Source organism: Ruditapes philippinarum, unplaced genomic scaffold (assembly GCF_026571515.1).
Source record: "Ruditapes philippinarum isolate M1 unplaced genomic scaffold, ASM2657151v2 ctg88_1_1_1_1, whole genome shotgun sequence".
Lineage (NCBI taxonomy): Eukaryota > Metazoa > Mollusca > Bivalvia > Venerida > Veneridae > Ruditapes > Ruditapes philippinarum.
The window spans coordinates 606,190-630,142 of record NW_026865440.1 but is presented as its reverse complement, the minus strand read 5'-3'; the positions used below and the strand labels follow the sequence as shown (position 1 = coordinate 630,142).

The 23,953-nt window shown below is 30.8% G+C and overlaps 1 protein-coding gene across 1 annotated transcript in view; it reads right to left on the bottom strand.

Moving 5' to 3' along the window:
* LOC132729013 (stress-activated protein kinase JNK-like) overlaps positions 1 to 23,904 on the bottom strand; it is a 33,750-nt gene extending 9,846 nt beyond the window's left edge. Inside the window, exons 1-9 of the mRNA XM_060714747.1 lie at positions 23,748 to 23,904; positions 19,457 to 19,717; positions 10,820 to 10,949; positions 8,155 to 8,213; positions 7,087 to 7,225; positions 4,735 to 4,900; positions 4,204 to 4,275; positions 3,401 to 3,711; positions 1,458 to 1,521 (exon numbers count right to left, since the gene is read on the bottom strand). Of these exons, the coding sequence (XP_060570730.1) occupies positions 1,458 to 1,521; positions 3,401 to 3,711; positions 4,204 to 4,275; positions 4,735 to 4,900; positions 7,087 to 7,225; positions 8,155 to 8,213; positions 10,820 to 10,949; positions 19,457 to 19,581 (1,066 nt within the window). The 5' untranslated portion in view covers positions 19,582 to 19,717; positions 23,748 to 23,904. The remainder of the gene's footprint in view (positions 1 to 1,457; positions 1,522 to 3,400; positions 3,712 to 4,203; positions 4,276 to 4,734; positions 4,901 to 7,086; positions 7,226 to 8,154; positions 8,214 to 10,819; positions 10,950 to 19,456; positions 19,718 to 23,747) is intronic.
* Positions 23,905 to 23,953: the final 49 nt, after the last annotated feature.

Here is a 23,953-nt window from a genome sequence, read left to right as displayed (position 1 = left end):
TACAAATCAATCTATTTAAAGATATCATGTATTATAGAGATCAATTATTACTAGAATATTTAGACAACTGTTACACATGTCAAAAGCAATTCCATGGAAATGCATGTACAGGCTTTTATATAGGCTTAGTCACCATGATAGTTTTGATGTATGCCAGAATTCTCAAATTTGAAATGCCTGCAGGTATTAACTTATTTAATGAATCAAGACAAAAATTAATCAACACTATATAAAAATAATACTCAATCTTAATCCATAATCTCCAAATAGAAAAAAAACTAACACCTTAAAATGCCAAATAATCACAGCAAAGTACCCCATTATCCTCACTATTTCAGATATTAAAATACAGTTTAACTTTTGAAGTATAATTGTCAAACCTCTGTTGTTTTGAATATAGGTAAGTCGAGTAATAATTGTTCACATCTTACAGTATTTGTAACACTGACATAATGATGAACCTGGTGAAATTTCATGAAATGCCAAAACCTGAGTATCATTTGCTCAATTTTACTTTCACTTGCAACAATCATGGCTAGTTTTTAAGATTTTTCAAAAATGTGTTCATTTATTTTATTAAGAAACAATACCATGATCTGTAAATACGTTTTTGCTAGCTATCTTTGTCTAAATGGTCACACTTTAGATTCTAATAAATGTCAAAGTAAATGGTCACTGCCTACTGGGCAATTAAGACATTTTGCAAGTTTTTAAATTTTGATTTCAAAGCCCCAGATTTTGAAGTGAATTTTCATTATCCTGACCCAAATCTAACCAACAATTTGTCCTCAATTCAGAATTAAGAAGTTATGTACATTTTTTAATTACATAGAAAATAGGTGAAACAATTTTGTGACAAGACAAATCTTTCGGATTTCAGAAGTTTCCAGATTTTAGAAGCAATGTAATTCGTAAGTTACACAGTACTAATTAAAATCTGAATTGAAGAAACCTTAATAAGTTATGCAAATCACAAAGGAATTTAAAATGTTCACATGCCAGTAGAAAGAAGAAAATAGCTGCTATTATACGCTATGCCAGATCATGCAAAAGTTGGGTAATCAAGCACACAGGTAAGGCAGTTGGTCATAAATTACAGCTGAGGCACATAAAATCAAGCTAATATATCATATTTAACTGACCACAATAAAATAATTGCAAAGCTGTCAAAACAGATTTAAATTTTGATATTTATTACAAAATAATTGTGTACTCTAACCTGGATCAAAAAACATAATTATTCAAACTTTACTGTGAAACAAGTTGTTTCGAGTTTAAATTCTTCCCTCTGAAGTAGTCTTTCTTGACTAACACACTTTAAAACTAATGAATTTATTTAAATCATGTACAAAGATCTTCATTAATGTGAGAACACTGGGTTTTAATTTACAAAGTAAGTGAATCAGTTCTATTATGCCAATAATAGTCTATGACAGATATATATAGAGGACATTTACCCTTCCACTGTTCCACTGTATGCTCCTTCTCATCTACAGCATGGTTGTAGGCACCCGGTGCAGCCTGTAATATATACATACATATATGAGCCGCGTCATGACAAAAACCAACATAGTGCCTTTGCGACCAGCATGATCCATGCTGTTCAGGATCCATGCTGTTCGCTTTCAGTTTCTCTACTTGTAATAAGGTTTGTAGGCGAACAGCATGGATCCTGATCAGACTGCGCGGATGCGCAGGCTGGTCTGGATCCATGCTGGTTTGCAAACGCACTATGTTGGTTTTGTCATGATGCGGCTCATATATACTCTTATATCTACTTAGTGTTTGGAATTATTTTTTGTCCAATAGGATTGCAGTATTTCAAATGAATCATAACACATTTACTTTCTGTAATCAGTCTTGTAAATCAACTGTTTATAAAAACGTTATGCTGGTTAAAATTTATTACAATGTAGTATGTATTTACAAAATTAATTTGATTGTGCGGCAGTGCCGTGCCTGACCTATTTAATTTTGTAAATACATACCAATAAACTTTAACCTATACATACTATCTAATATAAACATTAACGATAATATTGTGTACCTTTTATTTACATTTTTTTAAAAATTGGTCACATTTTCAGTATGTTATAATGTTTATATGTAAATTGTTATCAACTGTTTTAATTGTTATTTAAACAATCTGCTTTAAAAGGAAAATCTTATTTATAAATGTTCTTGAAATTATTTTAAGGTTATCTCAAAGCTTATTATTTTCTTAAAAACATTATAGACTCAAGGAAAGACTATAAATAATATCTACATATATTTAATGTTTCTGGAAATAATAATTTCTCTTAACTATAAATGACTTTTGTCTGTGAAGTGCACTTGTTACAGGTGCCACAGTATTTTGACAAATCAACTGTAAATATCCCACTTTCTACATTCCTTCCCCAACAATAGACAAAATCCTGTACTAAACTATTTAATTCTACATAAAAATAAGTTACAAACAAGCACATACATCATATCTGCACAAAGCAATCACAATTGTCTCATATTATATAGCATACATTTGTCTCCAGGGATTTTATTGTCTGTAATTATGACATATATTTCTTAAGTGGGTAAAATTATACAGAATCCAGTCTTTCATCATGATTTTATAGAAATGAAATGACAAAAAAGGTCTTTTATTGTATTCAATTTAAATTTTAAACATCCATTCCATCATAATTTGTTGTTACAATGTGTAATTCTAAATTTGAAATGCACATACTAAAAAATAAATCTTTTCTTGGATTTTTTTCTTATATTTTAAACAAGGTTACAATAATTGCTTATTATGCTTGGAAATTATGAAATATTTTTTACTTTTCCAATGAAATATTACATCGAATGTCAATGTTTCTCAGTCGAAGACTTTTGTGGTGAAAAGTTGTTGCAGTATTCAAGAAATTAAATCTAAGTCTAAATGTCACTTTAGAAACTTGGTACTGTTTAACAGGCCTAGTGAAATCAGGCATGGTATAAAAAAATTGAAATAGCTACAAAACTGTCACATGTGAAAAATAAATACTCTAAATAAAATCTAGCTACACAAATTATGATGTAAATTGAGATGCCTACATGAAATTAACATGTTTGATATGGTTACCTCAAGTAGGGACAATTAAATCTAATCTACAGTAGGAACAGAAATCAATCTTGAGTATCAATCTTGAGTAGGGACACGGATTAATTTCAAGCAGGGACAGAAATCGATCTTGTGTAGTAACATATATCAAGAAGGGATAAATCTCAAGCTGGAAAAGATAATTCATTTTTGTCCCTACTGAGAGTCTGCATCAAAAAGACAGCTTGCTAATAATACAAACATTGTGTGATGCTATTCACATACATTGTATTTAGTGATAAAATAATTAAATTTAATTACTAATTTTAAAATCCTTACCCCGTTAACTTCCGATTCATCATACCATACATTTATATATGGATGCATTAATGCATCATCAACAGATATTCTTTTATCAGGGTCTATCACAAGCATTTTAGACAACAAGTCCCGTGAAAATGTAGATCTTAATCCTTGATGTTCCGTACTGTCTGGAGGAAATAACACATCAGGGAACAATTTTTCGAAATTATAGCCGGCATATTTTGGTCTATTTTCCACATAGTTTCTTACTGTTGGTTGTAAACGTTTCATAAATTCCTGTGAAGGTGTTCCTAGTTGTTCTATGATTTTATTCCACTGGTCTATGTCTGTACTTAGGTTAAGGATAAATAAGGTTTTTTATAGTTTAGTTATATGGCTGAAAACATTAAAATCGGGATAAACAATAACTGTTTTTGCTGACATCTTACACAAGATGTTGAAGTATGACAATTACTGAGAATACCATGCTATAACAAAAATAGAGGTGAGACACTTACATGTTAAAACTTTTCAGATACTTGTTCATTTTTGAAAACTGTCTGATACTAAATTATAAGTATGGTAATTCACCATCTTTTATCTATTTTTCATTTTTATATCATATGTAAATGACATCTTGACAAACTTAAACATACAAAGTGAAACTTTTCCAGTCCACCTATTAAACAAAACTGCATGATATCGCATCCCTATATTAATGACATCAAATTTATATCACGTCAGGTATATTAATATATAACAATAATAAAGGCGTGGAAGCTTTAGTAATTAAGTATAAATATTATGTAAAATATTTGAAGATGATTGTGAAAGGATACGATCACTTCCTGGAAACATGACACCCCCTCGTATTAACTCTGCCATGATACAGCCCACCGACCAGATATCCACTGAAACATATACAAAATTCTTCATTTACCACAAACTTCCCACACATCGTCTAAATTTGTTATCTATAAAACCAAACTGGCTAAGATATGTTGTTGTTTCTTACTTAATGAAAATATTATTGGTAGAATATATAACCTCAGCATACTGTCATTTTCCTAGCATTTTAGTCATTATCAAAAGTTATGACTATCTTATATAAAACATACATTATCTTTGAAGCTATACCTTAAATCATTTCAGCTAAACTGCTATAATTATAACTGTAGGCTGAACAGGTAATTGATGAAAGTATGAGCTGGATAACAAGACAACTAGACATCTTGAAATGTCCAAGCTAGCTACCCATTTTGTCTGATTAATACCTCTTCTGACTTCATACAAACAAGAAAAGAAGTCCACTAAATATGCTTTAAACAATTGTTATGAAAAAACAAAATATAAAGAAATCTATAGCTTACCATTTTCTTTATATCCCATACCAAGAATGACTTCTGGTGCACGATAGTATCTTGTAACAACATAAGGTGTCATCATAAAGCCGGTACCCGCCGTTCTTGCTAAACCAAAGTCCAATATCTTCAATGTACAGTCAGATTTCACTACAATATTGGAGGGCTTCAGATCCTGAAATATTTCAACAAAATCAATTACTAACCAAATAAACAAAAGAAAAATTCTATACCACTGTTGTGTACTTGTAATTTTCATCCTTTTCATTCTTTTGCTGGCATAGTCATGGTGGAATCATAACTTTCATGCCTTAATGCTTATGATGAATGAAGAATTCAGGTACCTTTAAGTCTATTTGCAATGGACACTGTTTTATTTTACTGACTAGATAATTATGCTACCAAACCATAAATGTTTGTAAATTAGGTAATAAATCTGAATTGATTAATTCTTTTATGTGGGAATCACAAGTTTCATGCCTTAATGTTTATGATGAATAAAGATTCCAGGTACCTTTTAATCTGTTTCATTGGACACTGTTTAATTCAATTAACTTGATAATCATGCTACCAAACTATAAATGTTTGTAAATTAGGTAACAATATATAAATCTGAATTGATCAATTATTTTATCTATCTCTCACTACAGATTCTAAGCTATAGTTTAAAGCTGAGGGGGGGGGGGGGGGGGTAAATTGATGTGGTTTTCTCAGAGATTAAAACACTACAAAGTGTCAGACATCTGTCTATATAGAACTCAAAATGGTCTTTATGTTTTAAGTCAATACATATAATCACCTGTGCAGACAAAATTCAAGACAAAGTTTTAATACCCTGTCTTATACTTTACTATGTCTCATACAGAAATGTAAAACTATAGAAAGAAATAATTTTTCATATTTCTTAAAGTGACATGATGCTAATTTCTTCATTGTCAAATTGACTTTAATTCTATATATTTCAATAAACTGGTCGTTATAATGGTAATTGACCAACACATGATATTTGAAAATGTTTAGGGTAAAAAAATCTACCTAAATATATAAAAAGACTGTCCCACTCTTTTTATAAATTGAAAGTTACAGATACATTCCGACGGATAATTACACCTATTTCACAGGGTTAAGTGAGTTAGTTATCGTTCATGTGAAGTAAATTATATAATTGAAATGAATTATGAGAAAATGTTAACTTATTTTGACTTTCACCTGTTCACTTTATATCTACCCATGGATGGGCATAATGTCACATCACTTTAAGTCTATATCATATTTTATATGGGTACTAAGTTTTAAAGGCACAACACAGTTAAGGTCATATGGCAACTTTCCAGCTTTTGTTACAGACATAAATATACAAGTATAGGCAATGGTTTCTACTTACAGCAATAAGCATTAAGTGAAATAACATGTTGTAGACACATTGGCATGAAGCCTTATCATGACATCAGACTTATCATTACTTAAAACTGTCTCCATATCACCGGGTGACAACATAGAAAGATATATAACTGTACTTAGTATCCCCTGTACATCTCCAACATATGACATGGACGCTTAACCACTTAGGCAACACTTCACTATGACATGAGGTTTTACCACTGAAGAACTACACAATATAATATACTGGTCACTTACCCTGTGTATTATTCCAGCAGAATGTAAATGTTTTATACCACAAAGCATTTGATAAAGCAGATATGACATTCTTTCATGATCAAGATCCATTTGTATAACTTGGCACAAGTTGGCATCCATCAATTCCATGACTAGATATCTGTAAGTGTTAAAGAAAGCAACAATGAAATTCTTTTTAAATCACTTTGATAACATGTATATAATTCACTAGTGTGCACTATGGGGCCCACAGTTTCACTGCTTAGAATTTCTTACTGTAAACAATGATCTTTCTTTTCAAACCCTTGGCCTGCAGGCCCCGTGTTCACAAAGAAAAGATCGGAATAATTTTCATATTTCTTAAGTCTATATCATATTTTATATGGGGTACTAAGTTTTAAAGGCACAACACAGTTAAGGTCATATGGCAACTTTTCCAGCTTTTGTTACAGACATAAATATACAAGTATAGGCAATGGTTTCTACTTACAGCAATAAGCATTAAGTGAAATAACATGTTGTAGACACATTGGCATGAAACCTTATCATGACATCAGACTTATCATTACTTAAAACTGTCTCCATATCCCCGGGTGACAACATAGAAAGATATATTACTGTGCTTAGTATCCCCTGTACATCGCCAACATATGACATGATAGCTTAACCACTTATGCAACACTTCACTATGACATGAGGTTTTACCACTGAAGAACTACACAATATAATATACTGGTCACTTACCCTGTGTATTATTCCAGCAGAATGTAAATGTTTTATACCACAAAGCATTTGATAAAGCAGATATGACATTCTTTCATGATCAAGATCCATTTGTATAACTTGGCACAAGTTGGCATCCATCAATTCCATGACTAGATATCTGTAAGTGTTAAAGAAAGCAACAATGACAATTCTTTTTAAATCACTTTGATAACATGTATATAATTCACTAGTGTGCACTATGGGGCCCACAGTTTCTCTGCTTAGAATTTCTTACTGTAAACAATGATCTTTCTTTTCAAACCCTTGGCCTGCAGGTGAACATACCCATTTAACCTGTGCAGACCAAGATCAGCAAGCACATCCATGCTGTCTAATCAAGAACTGCACAGTTTCTTTTTCTGTAAGTATATATTTACAAAATTTCCCTAAAAATGATAAATGAGTCGCGTCACGACAAAACCAATGTAATGGGTTTGCGACCAGCATGGATCCAGACCAGCCTGCGCTTCCGCGCAGTCTGATCAGGATCCATGCTGTTCGCTTACCAACCCTATTACAAGTAGAGAAACTGATAGCTAACAGCATGGATCCTGATCAGACTGCGTCGCAAACCCATTATGTTGGTTTTGTCGTGACGCGGCTCAAATGGTTTTGTCGAGGCTTAAAAATAAACCAGTCCATTTAAGATATTTAACAGGTCAATGGTAAATATGTAGACTTTTTTTTTATTTCTTTTGTTGGGTATTACGTTTTAAAGGTCATATATGGTGACTTTCCTGCTTTTACTGGTGGAGAAAGACCTCAGGTGCCCCTCTGTACATTATTTCAGGCATAAACCAGCATACCAGTAGAACCACTGACATTCTGTTAGTTTGCTGGATAGCCTCCTCACATGAAAGAATCCAAAGTCCTTGGTGGGATTTGAACCCACTGGGGCGAGGGGCACTTCACCACAGACACCTCTATGAGGGCTTAAATTATTACAATAAAGAGAAACAATACTAAATATTTAACTGTAACAAGGTGTAGGTGATTTGTAATATAAAACAGTTAATGATCTGATAAACAATATGTTACCACACTTACACATCTTGAAATTCTTCTAAAGATCTCTGAGGTGTGAAAGCATTCAACAAACCAATAATCTGAAAAATTCATATTTTATATAACAAATAAGTCTTCATAGAACAACATATACTTTATTACAAAACTTATTCAGAAAATAACTATTATAATTACCAAATATAATAAAATGTGACTAAATAGAACAATAAGTACAAAAATTCAATAATGGGGAAAAATTCAGTACAGGATTTATGGAAGTATAAGAGAGCATTACTGTATTGTTCTTGAAAGCAATTAAGTAAATGTCTATTTTAGTTTTACTGGAATAACCTTGAGGGGAGAAATGCTCAATAACTTAATTAAACCAGTGTTTGGTACTTTCATCTAATATTTTACTATTTCTATAAATTTCCCATGGGAATTGTATTTAACAAGCAAATATAAAATTCAATAAATTTAATCATGTTTCAAATATTTTGTTTCATAATATTCATAATTGCAACCATAATTAGTTATTCAACAACGTCCATGTCAGAAAATAGACAGAAATCTTCAATAATAATAAATTGTGGTATTTTAATTATAACAAGAGCTGTCCGTAAGACAGCGCGCTCGACTTTTTTATTGCTTGCCAATAAAAAAAGTTTTTGCAGTAAAAGGCAATACAAGAATCTCTGTATTTTTAAAGTGAACAATGGCCATGAGCATTAAGATATTTAGTGAAGAATTATTTTACTGAATTGTGTGATACCCTTGAACACTGCAGCAAAGTTTGAAATGTTTAAGTCAAAAGAGGGCTGGTAAGAAAGAAAAAAAAACTGAGTTGAGCCTTAAATAAATTTAATAGTATTAAACCCACTTTGAAGAGAATAAGGTATTTTTACGTCACTCAGAACACCTTGGTAAATGACATAATAACATAATTTTTCAAGAAATCTATGCCAAGGAAGCAGTATATTTTTGTACAATCAGCATAATATATAGATTTGACTTTGTATGTGAAAGTATTATAGTTACCTTATAATACAAGTAATAGATAAATTTTATCAAGCTTTTTTAGATGTTGTCAGTTGGTCACAAGTGGATCTCTTTCACACAGCAATGTTTATATGACATATATATGGTAAAGTGAACAAGTGGATAGGAATGAATTTTTTTAAGATTTTTTAAGTTTTTTAGTGCTTGCCTATAATACAAAACATTGACAGTTAAGGGCCATAATTCAAATAAAATCTTTGACAGAATTACCTTCTCCTGGACATGTTTGAGAATCATGATTGTAAACAAGTATTCCAACTTTCAAATTAATATCTCAAACAGTTCAGTCAAAAAGTGGACTGGTACTAAAAACTTAACCAAGATTCTAAGTCGATAAAAGGCCTTAATTTTTAAAACAAATCCTTGACAGAGTTACCTTCTCTTGCGTACAGATGGGGGTAATGATGTGAAATAGCATTAAAAGTTTCAAAGCAATATCTCAAAGGGTTAAGGCAATAAGTGGATTTTACCCATATTCAATGTATTTTCTAAGTCAAAAAGGGGCATAATTCTGTCAAAAACCTTGACAGAGTTATGTCCTCTTGTCTGTTGATGAAGGTCGTGATGGTAAACAAGTATGGTCAGTTTCAAAGCAATACCTCCAATGGTTTTGAAATAAAGTGAGGTGGTACAAAAAACTTAACCAAGCTCAATACACTTTCTAAGTCAAAAAAGGGCCATAATTCTGTCAAAAACCTTGACAGAGTTATGTACTCTTGTCTGTAGATGGAGGTTATGATGGTGAACAAGTATGGTAAGTTTCAAAGCCATACTTGTAATACTTCTGAAATAAAGTGGGGTGGTACGAAAAACTTAACCAAGGTGTGACGCCAACGCCGACGCCGACGCCGACGCCGGGGCGAGTAGGATAGCTCCCCTTTTCATAGAAAAGTCGAGCTAAAAATTGGCAAAATATACTGGTATTAATAGAAAGAACTTTAATATAATATATAAATCATATATACATAGCAAAATAATTATTCTAAGATTGTTTTTTAAGCAATTAACAAAGACATACAATATAAGAGAAGAAGCATGTTTCCTGTGAATGTATATTGCGTGGTTAGTGACAATTAAAACAAACGGATAAAGAAACATTTCACCAGAAATCAATAGTCTTTTATTTCAACTGTCAGACAATGAGAGTAAAATCTGTTTTCTATGCCAAGAGAGACTGAGTATAACTGTGAATGTGGAACAATTCATTATAGACTTATACCCTCTAAACTAGGTGACATAACACTTACAGACATATCAAGTTTAACTCTTGTTGTGAAATGTTTTGGCTGGAGCAGACATTTTATTTTTATTTTTGAAAGTCTCTGAATGAAATACAGAATAAATGCCATAACCACACAAACTATTGCCATTTACATTATTTTGTGAATCATCTTAAAGATAACAGAAATATTTCCAAAATAATGAAATTATTCCTTTTTCAGACATTACATATAAAGTCAAAATTTAATAAGCCATACCATACATTCAAGACTACAAGCAAAACATTCCCCAAGTGTACACAAACATTGAAAACTAAGTCGCTACAGAAAGATCATTTTGAATTCAAAGATCTTTTTCATCAATTCATTGTCAACTTAAAGTATTCTAAATTAAATGGTACATCTTAAGTGTAAAATAGTAAACTTACATTTTTATGATTCACTAACTTCATCAAGACAAATTCTCTATAAGCACGTTTTGCATGTGTTACATTCTGGAATGGCCGACTTAATTTCTTTATTGCAACATTTGTGTCTGTAACACTGTCATACGCAGCACTGAAAAACAAAAAAACAAAAAACCATAACTATAATATTCAATCATAATTATATCAGCAGATTTCACATAATAGATACTAAGGTCTTTGTTAAAAAAATTTGTGGACAGAAAAACTTTACCTTTAACCATTAAAATGTTTAGATTTCTATGAATTAGGGTCATGTACATAACTATATATTCAATATATTGAATACCGTAACTTTCAGTCTATACTATTACAGACTAGCCAGAAAAAGTCTTGTGTCTCATTTACTTTCTTGTAACCCCATATTATATGTCTAGCTTCCAGAGATTTAACTTAGCAACTGTTTGGGAATGGTTCAAGTTTAATCTACAATTAAGATCATTAAACAGATAACATATTCACTTTGTGGATGATTGGAAACAAAACAAAAGTCTGTGACTATATATGTCCACAGTAAATCCTTCATTAAAGCAATAAATGCTTACAGTACATGTTAAACCAGCACAACTGATACTAAAATTACAATTGATATCTAAATTACAATTGAAATCAAAATAACAATTGATATCTAAATTACAAGTTACATCTAAATTAAAATTGAAATCCAAATTAAAAATGATAAACAAATTACAATTGATATCAATATTACAATTGATATCCAAATAACTATATAATGTCTTGCATAAGAACATCACAGTAATGTCAAAGTTGTGAGGAAAAAGGAAAAATTAACCCGAAGTCAAACTTGTTTATGTATTTTTTTTTTTAAAAAATTTTTTGAAAGCAACAAAATTAAATCTAAAAGGGTTTTTGTTTCCTTGTCAATCATTTAAAGTTTCCAAAAAATAGTCTTTGTATGAACCAGAAAACCCGTAAAAATTTTAAAAAGTTATATAAAAAACAAAATTTTAATGTTTACAAAGGGATAATTTTATTTCTTGGGTCTCTGGTTGGTAGAAAAGACCACAGACCCAATTTTTTAAAAAACCCTCAAATCTTTTTTGACTATTCCAGAGAATTTAACTTGATTTTTTTGGGGATCATTGATTTTCAAGTGATTAAAAGACAAACTTTGTTTTTTATTCCAATGATTTAAGCATTCCATGAAACATTTCTTAATGAAAAAATCTGATAATTAATCAGATGGGAATTTATTTTATAATAAGGCATCAAACTTTTAATTCTGATCAATGCCCGTTTGGGAAATTTTTTAAAAGTAAAAGCACCAGTTTAAATTAAAATGTTCATAATTAACATAAATACAGAAAACCTGTACTGGGCAAACTTAAATAAAGGGGACAACAGAAAAACCTTTTTAAAACCTGGTTTTCTACCCATCCAATTTTAAAAAAAAAATTTAAGTTTTAACCCATGACCAGTTAAACACCCTTTAATTTGTCAAAATTTGAAGAATAAAATTTGACCCCAATATGCCCAAAATGAAGGGGTATGGCAAAATTCTATTTTGATAAAATATATAATTAGACTAATATAATCTTATCATAATACCATATAGCTAAAATGTAATTTTAGAAATGTAAACTTGTAATAGCCAAGCAAGTGCAAAGTTATTCGAAGTCATTAAATTTTATGATTTTTTTCACCATATAAACCAAACAGAAATCATTTCTTCAATATGTAAATCAGGTAAACTTTATTACAAGATGTGGTCTGAATTTTTATACAATAAAATTAAATTAAAACACCTGTTATGCTTCAATGTTATTTGTGGAAATAAAATAAATGTCAGATATGCTAATGTAAAACCTAACAACACCAATGAAAACGATGTAACTTCTTTCTATGGGCTTATTCTATAAATGGTAATGATTGTGAACATGGAAATTACATCACATACCTTTACTTTCCAATAAGAGTCGACAGAGAACATGCTATCATTAATAAGGCAGAACATGATCTTGTTTATTAAGGTCAATAAGAAGACTTGATTGATTTTGTTATGTTGTTACTCATGTATTGATCTGACAGTGTATGGAGATATGGGTCATACAATGATTCATGTCTGACATATCTTACAATAATCTCACACATCTTTACAGTTTTCTCCTTACTTTACTCCCTAGGGAACTCAAAAAAATCTGATTCAGAAACAATATTCTCTTAACGCTTTTTAAAACTCTATTGTTAGAATGATTTCATCTGGTAGTCAAATTAATTACTTTAACCAATCCAAAGAACCAGGAAAGAACTTGCACTTAAGTGTAGATATAGGCTTGCAAATAATCCAACGGTGCTTTTAAATTATTATTGATAATAAAGATTTTTTAAGAATAAAAAAAGGAGGAGACAAAACCTTTTAGAATTGAAGGAAACATCTTAAGAAGTTTCAGAAAACTCTAAGATTGTCTAGTGAATTAGCATAAACAGTATAAAGCATCCTGACCACCAGTATATGCCCAAATGATTTATAATCTGTCTTGTATACAACAGGGAATAAAACATACAGGGAGGAACAGTGAAATTATGCAGCAATATCTAGCCAGGAAATACTTTAAACCAACAAATTTCCCCTTTCAATATCCCTGGGAAAGGGTTTTAACACAAAGATTTTGTTTTACTTTTTCAAATTTTTACTGAGATTTGGAATATTCGGGATTGAGTGTTAAAAAAATGAAAAATTAATTAAATATTTTACACTACGGCAAGGTTTCCCAATTTCCAAAAGACTTTTTTAAAAGGAAAAATTAAATAGTGAGCAGATGAAACTGCTTCCTATTTCAGGTATAAGCCACAAACAGCATTTCTAATAAGGGTAGATTAGTTCACATTGTTTTCCTAGTGTAAATGACAGAAAATTTACCTTACAGCTGTGCCTTTCATAGTAAACAATGAGATGAAAAATATATATTGAGAGACAATAATGGAAGGTAATTTAAGACATTGATCATTGACCTTCAAACTCAATCTATTGTCCATATTGTAAATTACTAATCAACTGTAAGTTTAGGATAGAATGAAGTAAAGCATGATCAATTGTTGGGATATTTGACCTGTTGCCAGAGAGACGACTTACAACAACCTGTTACTGTCATTATAATACTGCTAGACATCTCCCTGTCTGACTATATAACTGGTATATGTTCTTATACATGGTAAAATTATGTTCTTACTTCCTTATATGAAAACAGAAAATAACTTTAAATAAAAAGATAAAACCCTTTTCACTTTAATGCATTTAAAAAATGTCTTTTAAACTACATATTTAATGTTTTGTGATTTTTTCCTTTAAATTTTTTTTAAATTTTAAAAAATTTTAAAGTTTTTGGAAAGTTTCTAGAAATTGAAGCATTAAATTCCCAAAGAAAAAAAAACATGTCCCTTTAAGTTATTTTTTAAAAAGTTTTCCAAAAAAACCTGTTTTAAATAATGATGAAAAAAATTTTTTAAAACCCATTAAAAACTGTTAGCAGTTTTTAATCTTTTTACTTAAAAATAAAAAACAATAGGTGATAAATTTATCATAAAATTTTAATGATGGTGTTATTTAATTATGAAAGCAACATTTAAACTACATTTATAGAGAATAAATAAAAAAAATTAAAATTTGCATTATTTTTGTAAAAAAAGTTTTGGGGTGCTTAAAAAGTTTTGCTTTTTTTTAAAATTTTTTTATTCTTGGGGATAGAAAAAAAACACCTTTTTTCCCCCCTGCAAGTGGGATGGGATTTATGTTCCACCCCCCCTGCGAAAGCATTGTTCATCAAATTCATGAATTTTCAATGAACAGTTCATGAATATTCATGAACATCTTTCAATTGTTCATTCATCTTGGGCAGAAAATGTTCATGAACAAAATATTCAATGAACATTCAAAGTTCATGAATATGTATGGTTGTTCATGATCAGTTGATGTGTTCATGAACATTTTGGCATCATTCTTGCTCTGTTCATGAACAATTTTGGTATGTTCATTTGAACAAAGCTGACAAATAATCATGAACTTTTTAAAAACAATTTGTCTTTACAATTTAACCCACCCTATTTTTTTTGTGAATACTTTTTAGTGTTAGAAAAAATTCACAGAACTCATGAACTGAAAAATTTCAGTTCATGAACTCTCGTGAGTTCATGAACTCACTTGATCATCAAAAAGAGTTGGCTGACCTTGGTAAACCCATAATGCAAAGTCAACATGGCCGCCAGAAACAAAGGTCTACATGTGTTTTAACAAACTTTTCGGTGCAAACTTACTTGAAAATGGAATAAATAACAATGACTTAGCAAAATGAACGAAAAATGATGTATTTACATAATGGACTATATAAAATCTTAGGAAAAATTGTGTCAAAGAAATAAATTGAAGAGCAAACTGGCAAGTCATGAATTCTAATGACAAATTCAATTTGTTACATAGGGAATCAATGAGCACAGTGTTTAACAAGTTTCATTACCTGTGTAATGGGCTTTTGTGTTTTGTATTTGTACTAAAACACTGTCCTATTGTGCATTTTATGGCTGGTACAAATCAGCAGTCTTTAGAATTAAATGAAAATTGATTGTGATGTCACATTATTATGACCCCTGGGAGAAGTTTTTGGAATTGTTCGTGAACATATTCATGAACAATTTCATGAATGTGCATTTGAGCAAGTTCATGAATGTGCATGAACAACAAATGAGACTTTTTTCTTTCATGGACAATTCATGAATCGATATATTCATGAATGTTAATGAACATATATTCATGAACGAAAAAAAGTCTCATTTGTTGTTCATGCACATTCATGAACTTGTCCATGAATATGTTCATGAACAGTTCATGAATTATTCATGGAATTCTCGCAGGGGCAGTCACAATGATACTGTCATGGTCATTTAACAATATTCCATCATTTCCCAAGGAACCAATTGACCTTTCTACAACCTAGCAGGATATGTGTATTTGGGACTTCTTTTAATTAAGAGGTTGGGGAAGCAGCCCTGCCCTTAATTTTGGGAAAAAAATACACAGTATAATTGTAAAAGGGGAAGAAAAAACTCGATGTAAATTCAATTTTTGGGGAAACTACATGACTTTTAAAGATTTTTTCTTTAAGGAAGCAGCCCTATAATGGTCCCTGCTATAGAAGGAAAACAGTCCTACACACAGTTTATACAAGTATCTATCTTACAAGAAGTAATAAACTGTTGTCCTAAAAGTGATTGGAAACTACAATGATGAAGGGCAAAAGATTGCAAGTCAGTCAGCAACTGACTCAGCTTCCCGGCCCACTTTCTTTCCTATCATTAATAGGCTAAATTCGACAAATCATGTACATTCTTTAAAAAGAAGTGACATTTGTTATGCTAGTAATATGTGAAACATGGCATTGTATACATTGCAAAATCTCTACATGTTAACAAAAACAATTCATAAGTTTTTATGATAACAAGCATTTACCTGTAATTAAATGTCTTTTAAGTAAATTTTAATGTCATTAAGTAACAGATATAGGCTACTTTATGACAAAAGTTCAAAATGCTAACTTTGTGTATAGAAAACAACAGAAAAATTACCATCTTGTGTACTGAAATTTTATATTGCCATGTATTTATGTGTTACAGACGCAGTTGTTTTTTACAGCAATATCCTTTTAAATATTTATAAGTTTGTCAGTGAGAACACACATATCCTAACAACAGGTCATTCTACACCCGACTTTCCCCACAAACAGGTCTACAATCAATATGTTTGTATGGAGTTTTTGTGACATAGTATAGTGCTAGTGTTTATAGTTCTGACAGATTCTGTCAGGGATAATGTCAGCCATGGTAATTGGCTGCAGTAATGTCCATTCATAGGGGAGCTATACAGAATTAAGGAGAAGTCTGATAAGGTGTGTGCTAAAACTACAAATATCATTAGTTGTTTGGGATGAGATGACTTGTAGGCTTGATACTATCCTATGATGCACACATGATGGAAATAAAAATAAGATGTAAATTTGAGGTTAATGAAGATTTATGCTGAAACTGACCTGTACTAATAAAATTACTGTACACTAGCAATTTGATTGATTTAATTAAGAAATTAGGTTTGTAAAACAAGTTAATGCCTAACACATTTACAATCTCTGAGAAAATGTAACCAGTATTTCCTCCAAATAATTTATACATTTCTGGGAGAGAAAAAAAAATGTAAGCACTCCCTGAATAAATGATTTATTACAAGAATGTCAGTGTGTCAGACAGATTCTCTATTTGTGTATCTTACTGTCTCATGATCAAAATCATTATAATTATACTTTATCTTCTGCTGATAGTTTACAGACATGCACGTAAAGGTAATGGCACTATTTTAGTTAAAATTTAAAGCTGATACAAAAATATATATACATCAATGATATGGATGGGTATTGACTTAAGTACTATATCGGGAGTGACTGTTTAGTGATGTTAAGAAAATCCCCAGTAATCAATGACATTTCAGAAGAAATATCCTAGTAGACAGAATGCCCCCAAAAAACAGCCTGCTATCATTATAGAATAGAACAACAAAACTTAAGATAATTTAACAAAAACTATCAAAATTCCTGACGAGTTTAAGTTATATAATATAAAAGGTGCAGTTTTAATTAGCACTGTAATAATGAGACCTGGGTTTCTTTAAACAGAGACATGATTTGATTTTGAACAATAATGTTCCAAGAGTATTATTATCTAGATAAATCAAATGTGTGCCTGTCCATCCAATAAATAATAACAAGTGGATGTTGACTATAAGAAATTTTAGGTATTTCCTGAAACTTAATAGGTTTTACCATTTATTTTTTCCTAACTTAGTCTAAGAGAATTTACAACTAGTTTATAAGTACTATAATTATGGTTTATGCCCCAGACAACATTGTAAATCAAACAACAGTTAAAGATTGCTCACAAACCTGCTTATCTAGCTTCTTACTGTATCATTATTTATTGGCAGTTCATACAAAAACCTTACATACAAAAATATACAGCAAAGAATATGATTTTATGCCATCCCTATGTTTAGAACAGATTAAAAGTAAAAATGTCTTCCCGCTTGGACTCCGCATTTTTGTAAAATTCACTTTGCTAACAAAATTTATTTTTATAAAAGATATTGGTTAAAACAAATTATTGATGATTGAATGAGATATTTATAACAAAATACTTAGTCAACTATATGACATTGTAATAGTTTTCATCCAGTTGCTTCAAATTTGTAACCATGACAAATCATTTACAATAGTTCATGTGTAACATTATGTCACATACAATAATTGACAAAAATTAAATCTTGCAATAAATAAATCATGCATGTATTCTTCTTTCTTAAATTCATAATTGTCAATTGATTTGTTGTATTTATAGTTAATCTGCAAGTTCTATAATGATATTTCCTGTAAGCATTGGCAGGCAGTTAAATGTTACAGAGTAAGTGTTCTAAGATTCTGCATCAATACTAACTTGATTTTACACAAAAGACTGCCAATTTGTTCCAATAAATAACTCAATATAACAGAGTGGATGTGGAATGCTATAACTTTTAAAGAAATCACATGTACAATGCCTGAAATTAAATTGAACAAGGTGTCACAGACCTAACATTCTCTATAATGAGCCAAAGTTATAAATAAAGATTTGTTGATCTAATGACTGTACTTTTTGAACTCATCAAGTGCAAGTTTTCAGTAACAATAAACTAAGGAATTTGTATAATACTCCTGTACCATAAAACAAGAGAAACAAACCTAAGTGCAAACAAAAAACAAACACACTTGGTGTAAATGATTTTGACATCTATTACAGAATGTAATACCATCATGATGTAAGGGTAAAACATGGTAACAGTATAGTTCAATGGGTATATATATTAAACAACCACCTTTGCTCTTGCCATACTATCAACTAAATTAAAGACTAGAAACGTGTCCATAGCCCGCCCAATCATATGACATATTTACCTCCAACCTTGACCTTGGTGTTGATAGTGACAAACCCTCTCACCATGGGGATTAGGGAAAACATTTGTCAAAAGTTTTGACAATCCAAAGTTAAAAGCAAAAGAGGAAAGTGGACAAACTTGAGTGACACCATTGACCTTAAAGTGGACTTTGACCTTATGGTGATCATGCATACCAATTTCATTTTGAAATCCCATCATGCATGCAGAATTTAGTACCAAACAAAAACACTTTCTGCACTTGAGACAATATGACAAAACACTAAGTTTAACCATTTCTGTCTTTGAGCAGCAGACCTGTGTCTTGAGCTCAACATAGTGTTTTCTTTATTTAAGTTATCCCATCACGCATGCAGAAGTTATGAACCAACACATAGTATACACTTTTTTTAAACACACCCACTAAAAAACACATGCAGCCAAGGGTTAACACTATATTCCCTTACTTCATTTCATGGCAAGGCATAAAAATTTCTTTAAAATACTATTATAGAGTTTTAAATTATGAATATCCTAAAGAAACCAATCCTTGAATTGGTCATTTTGTAACTGTTAAGCCAATGCTTATTTTGCAGTCTCATTTTGATTGACAAAATTAATTAATAACTTCAACTTACCAGACAATTCCCTGAGCACCTGAGCCAATAGGCCTGAGATTCTGGTAACGTTTTAGAATAGTGAACGTGGAATCACCCACTTCTACTGTCACATACTGTGACGAATGGTTAGGATTGTTACTCATCCTGTATATGTTGAGAAGTTGTTTGAGGCTAGAGACTCTTAGTGCACCATGGCAGAATGTTTGACTGAAAGCTATCACAAATCAACACCAGACTTTGTATTCTCTCAAATAGGAATATGCTCATACACTATATCACCTGTAAAATATAAATTCAAATATTAATGACATATACTGTATTATACACTACAGTAGATGAAATTTTTAGATATAATATAGTAAACAAACAAAAATAATAGGTGCTACATAGAACTTTTCATTTAAATACTTTAAACGTAAACTAGTATAAAGTGGACAAATAAGGAGGAAATGGTACTCTGCTTCTATCATGTTTTTGACAATGATATACAAGTTCTCTCTTCTTGTGATAATTTCAGATGCCAATCCTAAGTTCATGTGAAGCTGTTCTAAAAGCAACTAAGGGCTTTCTGAATTTATATATTAATTTTATCAATGTAATTTTATGGTAAAATAAAGTTTACTTGAGTCCTGGCACTTACTAGACCACTTAACTTAAGCGATGATAATAAACAAACAAAAAAAGACTAATAATACCAACACCTTAGGCATCCCAAACATAACTAAACCAAAGTTGGTATACATGTAGATGTAATATAATTTTGTAGCCCAGTTTTTGTAACCATTAGAATCAAATAATACTGTGACAAGAATTCTGGTAAGATTTTTGACAAAAAAGTAATTTGGCTTAGGTATATATTAAGAATATTCAGAACCAATACTTTTCAGCCTTTTTGGCAGTAACACAGTACATGCTATGGCGTCCACAGTCACCAAGGATTGCTGTGTTACATGCTTTTATTGAAGCATTCTTAAATCGCTTTCACGCATATACATGTAAATGTATCCGCTCAACTGAATCCTGTTTTTCAATTCCCCAAAATTCAGCCCCATAAATATACATACATTGGAGCTATTTTACTATCAAATAATTAAAAAAAAAATTGATTCAGAACAAGGAAATAGATGATATAATGATTTTAATAGAGATATTACTAGAACTTGATTTGCTTTAACAGATGTGCTCTCTGCCATTTTATGCAATGACACCTACATAAAAAGTATAAACATAACTAAAACCATCTACAACCTCAAAGGGGAAATCATTATAAAACCATCTTATAGTTCCTGTGCTATGTCCACCATTTTAAACACCATTTCTTAAGTTTTATTAATATTGATCCCCAAATATTGCAAAATTCATATAGAAAATTAAGTTTACTTTGAACGCAGTCAGCGTTTTTTTTCTCTACTTTGGGAATGGCGCCGGTACCAGACGGATTGGGAAAAAATGCGTTATTTTGACTTAGATTGGGAATTTTTTTAATGCATTTTTTCAGCTACAAATAAGATTAGTCACCATGAATAAAGATAGCTAACAGCTTCCACTGTCCAGGTAGAACTATTGAGTGGTAATTTATATGAAAATGTTGGATTTAAATTAAATGATTTCAGAAAAATCAGTTAGCCTTGTAAGAATTTGAACAGCCATTTTGGGAATTTAAACATTGGAAATTGGGAATTTTAATGTCTATTTTCTATTGGGAACAGTACCGTTTTAGGGTAGTAATAAGTTATATAAAGAAGAAAAAAAACACTGACAGTGAACTGTATCTGCAATAAAAGCTATATCATCAGCAAACATTATAAATATGCATATTATATTTCAACTATATCTGTATAAATAAAAGATACATGATGTAAGAAAGAGTCAGTACCACAGTCCACACTGTATTTTGTTAAAAGAATTTTTGTAAACATAAATGTAAGGTCTATAAAAACAGACTAAAAAGTGTAAACTAAAAGAATTCAGCTATATCATCAGTGCTAGTCCTCCTCTTATATTTCTAGGTAACCATGCATGAGATTGATTGTTAAAAGTTTAATTTAAGTTTCTTTATCTGACTTTCACATCAGTATGCATCAGTGATAGCCTAATTAATTAAGCGTTGACCCATTTAACTGGTTTTTTTTTCTACTGTCAAACCACTACCCCTAATTTAAACTGTCATTTTTACGCAAAGAAAAATTATAGACACCACTTTTGCTAGTCAAAATTTTTATTTCTTCAGCGGACATGTTATGACAGCATCGTAAAAAATCAATGTCATGATAACTTTAAATGAAATGAATATGGCCGATCGAGTCTTATCCTGTCTCTCTAAATCGGCAAATACTACAGGCAATATAAAGATTTAACAACTGAAATGAGTGCTTTTGAATTTAGAAGGATAAATGAAAATAATGTGTGTAGTTGTTAGCTGGTCTCCAATATTTGCAGGTATATAGACCAGAGGACACCAGAAATATAGAGGGATACTGTTTATGTTTGCACTGATTACTATTAAAGATTAAACCCAATTACTGTTGACAGACAAATTAAGGCAAAGCAGGATTATGTGTATTCATTTCTTCACTGAAAAATGAAATCTTAGGAATTAGTTTAAAAACAACAGATATTGTATCAGGTAAAAAGGGCCCTAAATTCTTCCTTTCATTTAGGACTAACAGCTTCTAATTGGGGAGTGTCAGTGTAGAAAAATGCAGTTTATGGTTGGACTTTGAAAAAAAGACATTGTCCGTTCAAGAAATAGCTTTTAATGTCTCTTTGACAAGTCTTATTATTTGGACTAGTATCACTGCTATGTCTATGGTATGCAAGCAGTTCAAATTCAAAAATTGTAATTACTAAAAAATTCTATTTTCCGCTTACTCACTAAAAATTTGATTGTAACATGTCAACCTTCGGCTTGCCACACAAATTATGGAAATTCAAAAATTACCCATTACTTTATATGAAGAGAAGTACTTAGTTCTCATACATAAAATATAACCAATTATAATTATACAATGTTGTTATATCAGACTTATTTATAATTGTTGAAGAGACCGTTTTTGCCAGAGATAAATAGATGTCATTCAGAATATACGGCATAGGCTGAACACTGGTATCTGTAACCTGTCACTGTACCCCGAAAGCAATAAAATGCAATATCGTGCTTGTATGCATGATATTTTACTAATTAAACCCATAAGATTATTTAATAAAGTGATATAGGTCAAATTCTGATAATTAAACAGGTTTTCATCACATTTCCCTCTTATCTGTACACAGGTGGTACAACGTACATGTACAAGTGGAAAACCCTTTAACAGGCCTAACAGGTAGATATTTTAATTCCCCATCATTTACAAGGTCATGTTTTGACAATAGACAGACCTGTGGAAGTGTAGTTCTGGCTTCTAAAACTTTAAAAGCCGCTTTTAACATTTTCGCTTTTCATTTGATGAGGCATATAAGTTTTGGATTGGACCCTTCACGAAACCTAACCAGAATAATTGTGCAATTATTTTAATATCGTTCTATACCATCTAAAGTATCAAAATATTAATACAGTCATTAAAATTGCCTATTTAACTGTGAAACATCAATTACGCCGACTACAGTCGGCCTTGACATTTAGGAGCTACACGAGACCTTGTATGACGTAATACGCTGGAACCGATAAGAGTAGATTTGTGTACTATATTTAGAACATATTTGTAGACATGATTTCAATATTTATAATTCAAGATGTTTTTACTTATTGTCTTTATTTTTTTTGGTACTTAAATAAAATTATTTTGAATATACGGGTCTGTCTTCATCGTTCATTCATGTCATAGTATATAAACAGGTACGCTGAAGACCTAGTGACACTGATTTAAAATGAAAAAATTTTATATGTACTGCCAAACTCACAATTTGATTTTGTCTCTTTTGTACATCTGCTTGCTTTGTTATCAATTTTTAAAGGATGCAACTAAAAATCAAGCTTTTAAACAAAAATATGGGTACTGTGCTTCTCAATGGGAACTGCTCACATGCCAGTATATAATTTATAAATGTGTAGTGTAAATTTAGTCTTAAACTACAGACATTTTATTTGATCAAATCAGTGTGAAAAACATTAGTTTCTCTTATTAAATTGTGTTTTAAATGAATGGTACCTAACATTCAATTTCTGACTCACATAAATTTACCCAACTCCAAGTTCACCAGATAATAATTTTGACATGAGAATTGAGATTGACAATTAACATGATTAACTTACATTCTACAAACGTGATTCAATGGACTATTTCATAAACAAATAAAGAAAATGACGTACTTTTTCATGTATAATCATAGCTAGAAAGAACTCTGAAGTGTTGTTTTCAATGAAGGGTAGATTTTGTCGAAAGAACAAACTAATTATCCTTAGTCTGTCAACATTCATTGAAGATTGTGAACGATGTGTAAAACGTCATCACTTTCCGCTATTTTAATTATCGTTTCACTAAAAATCAATAAACGAGATTTGTATAAATTTCATAT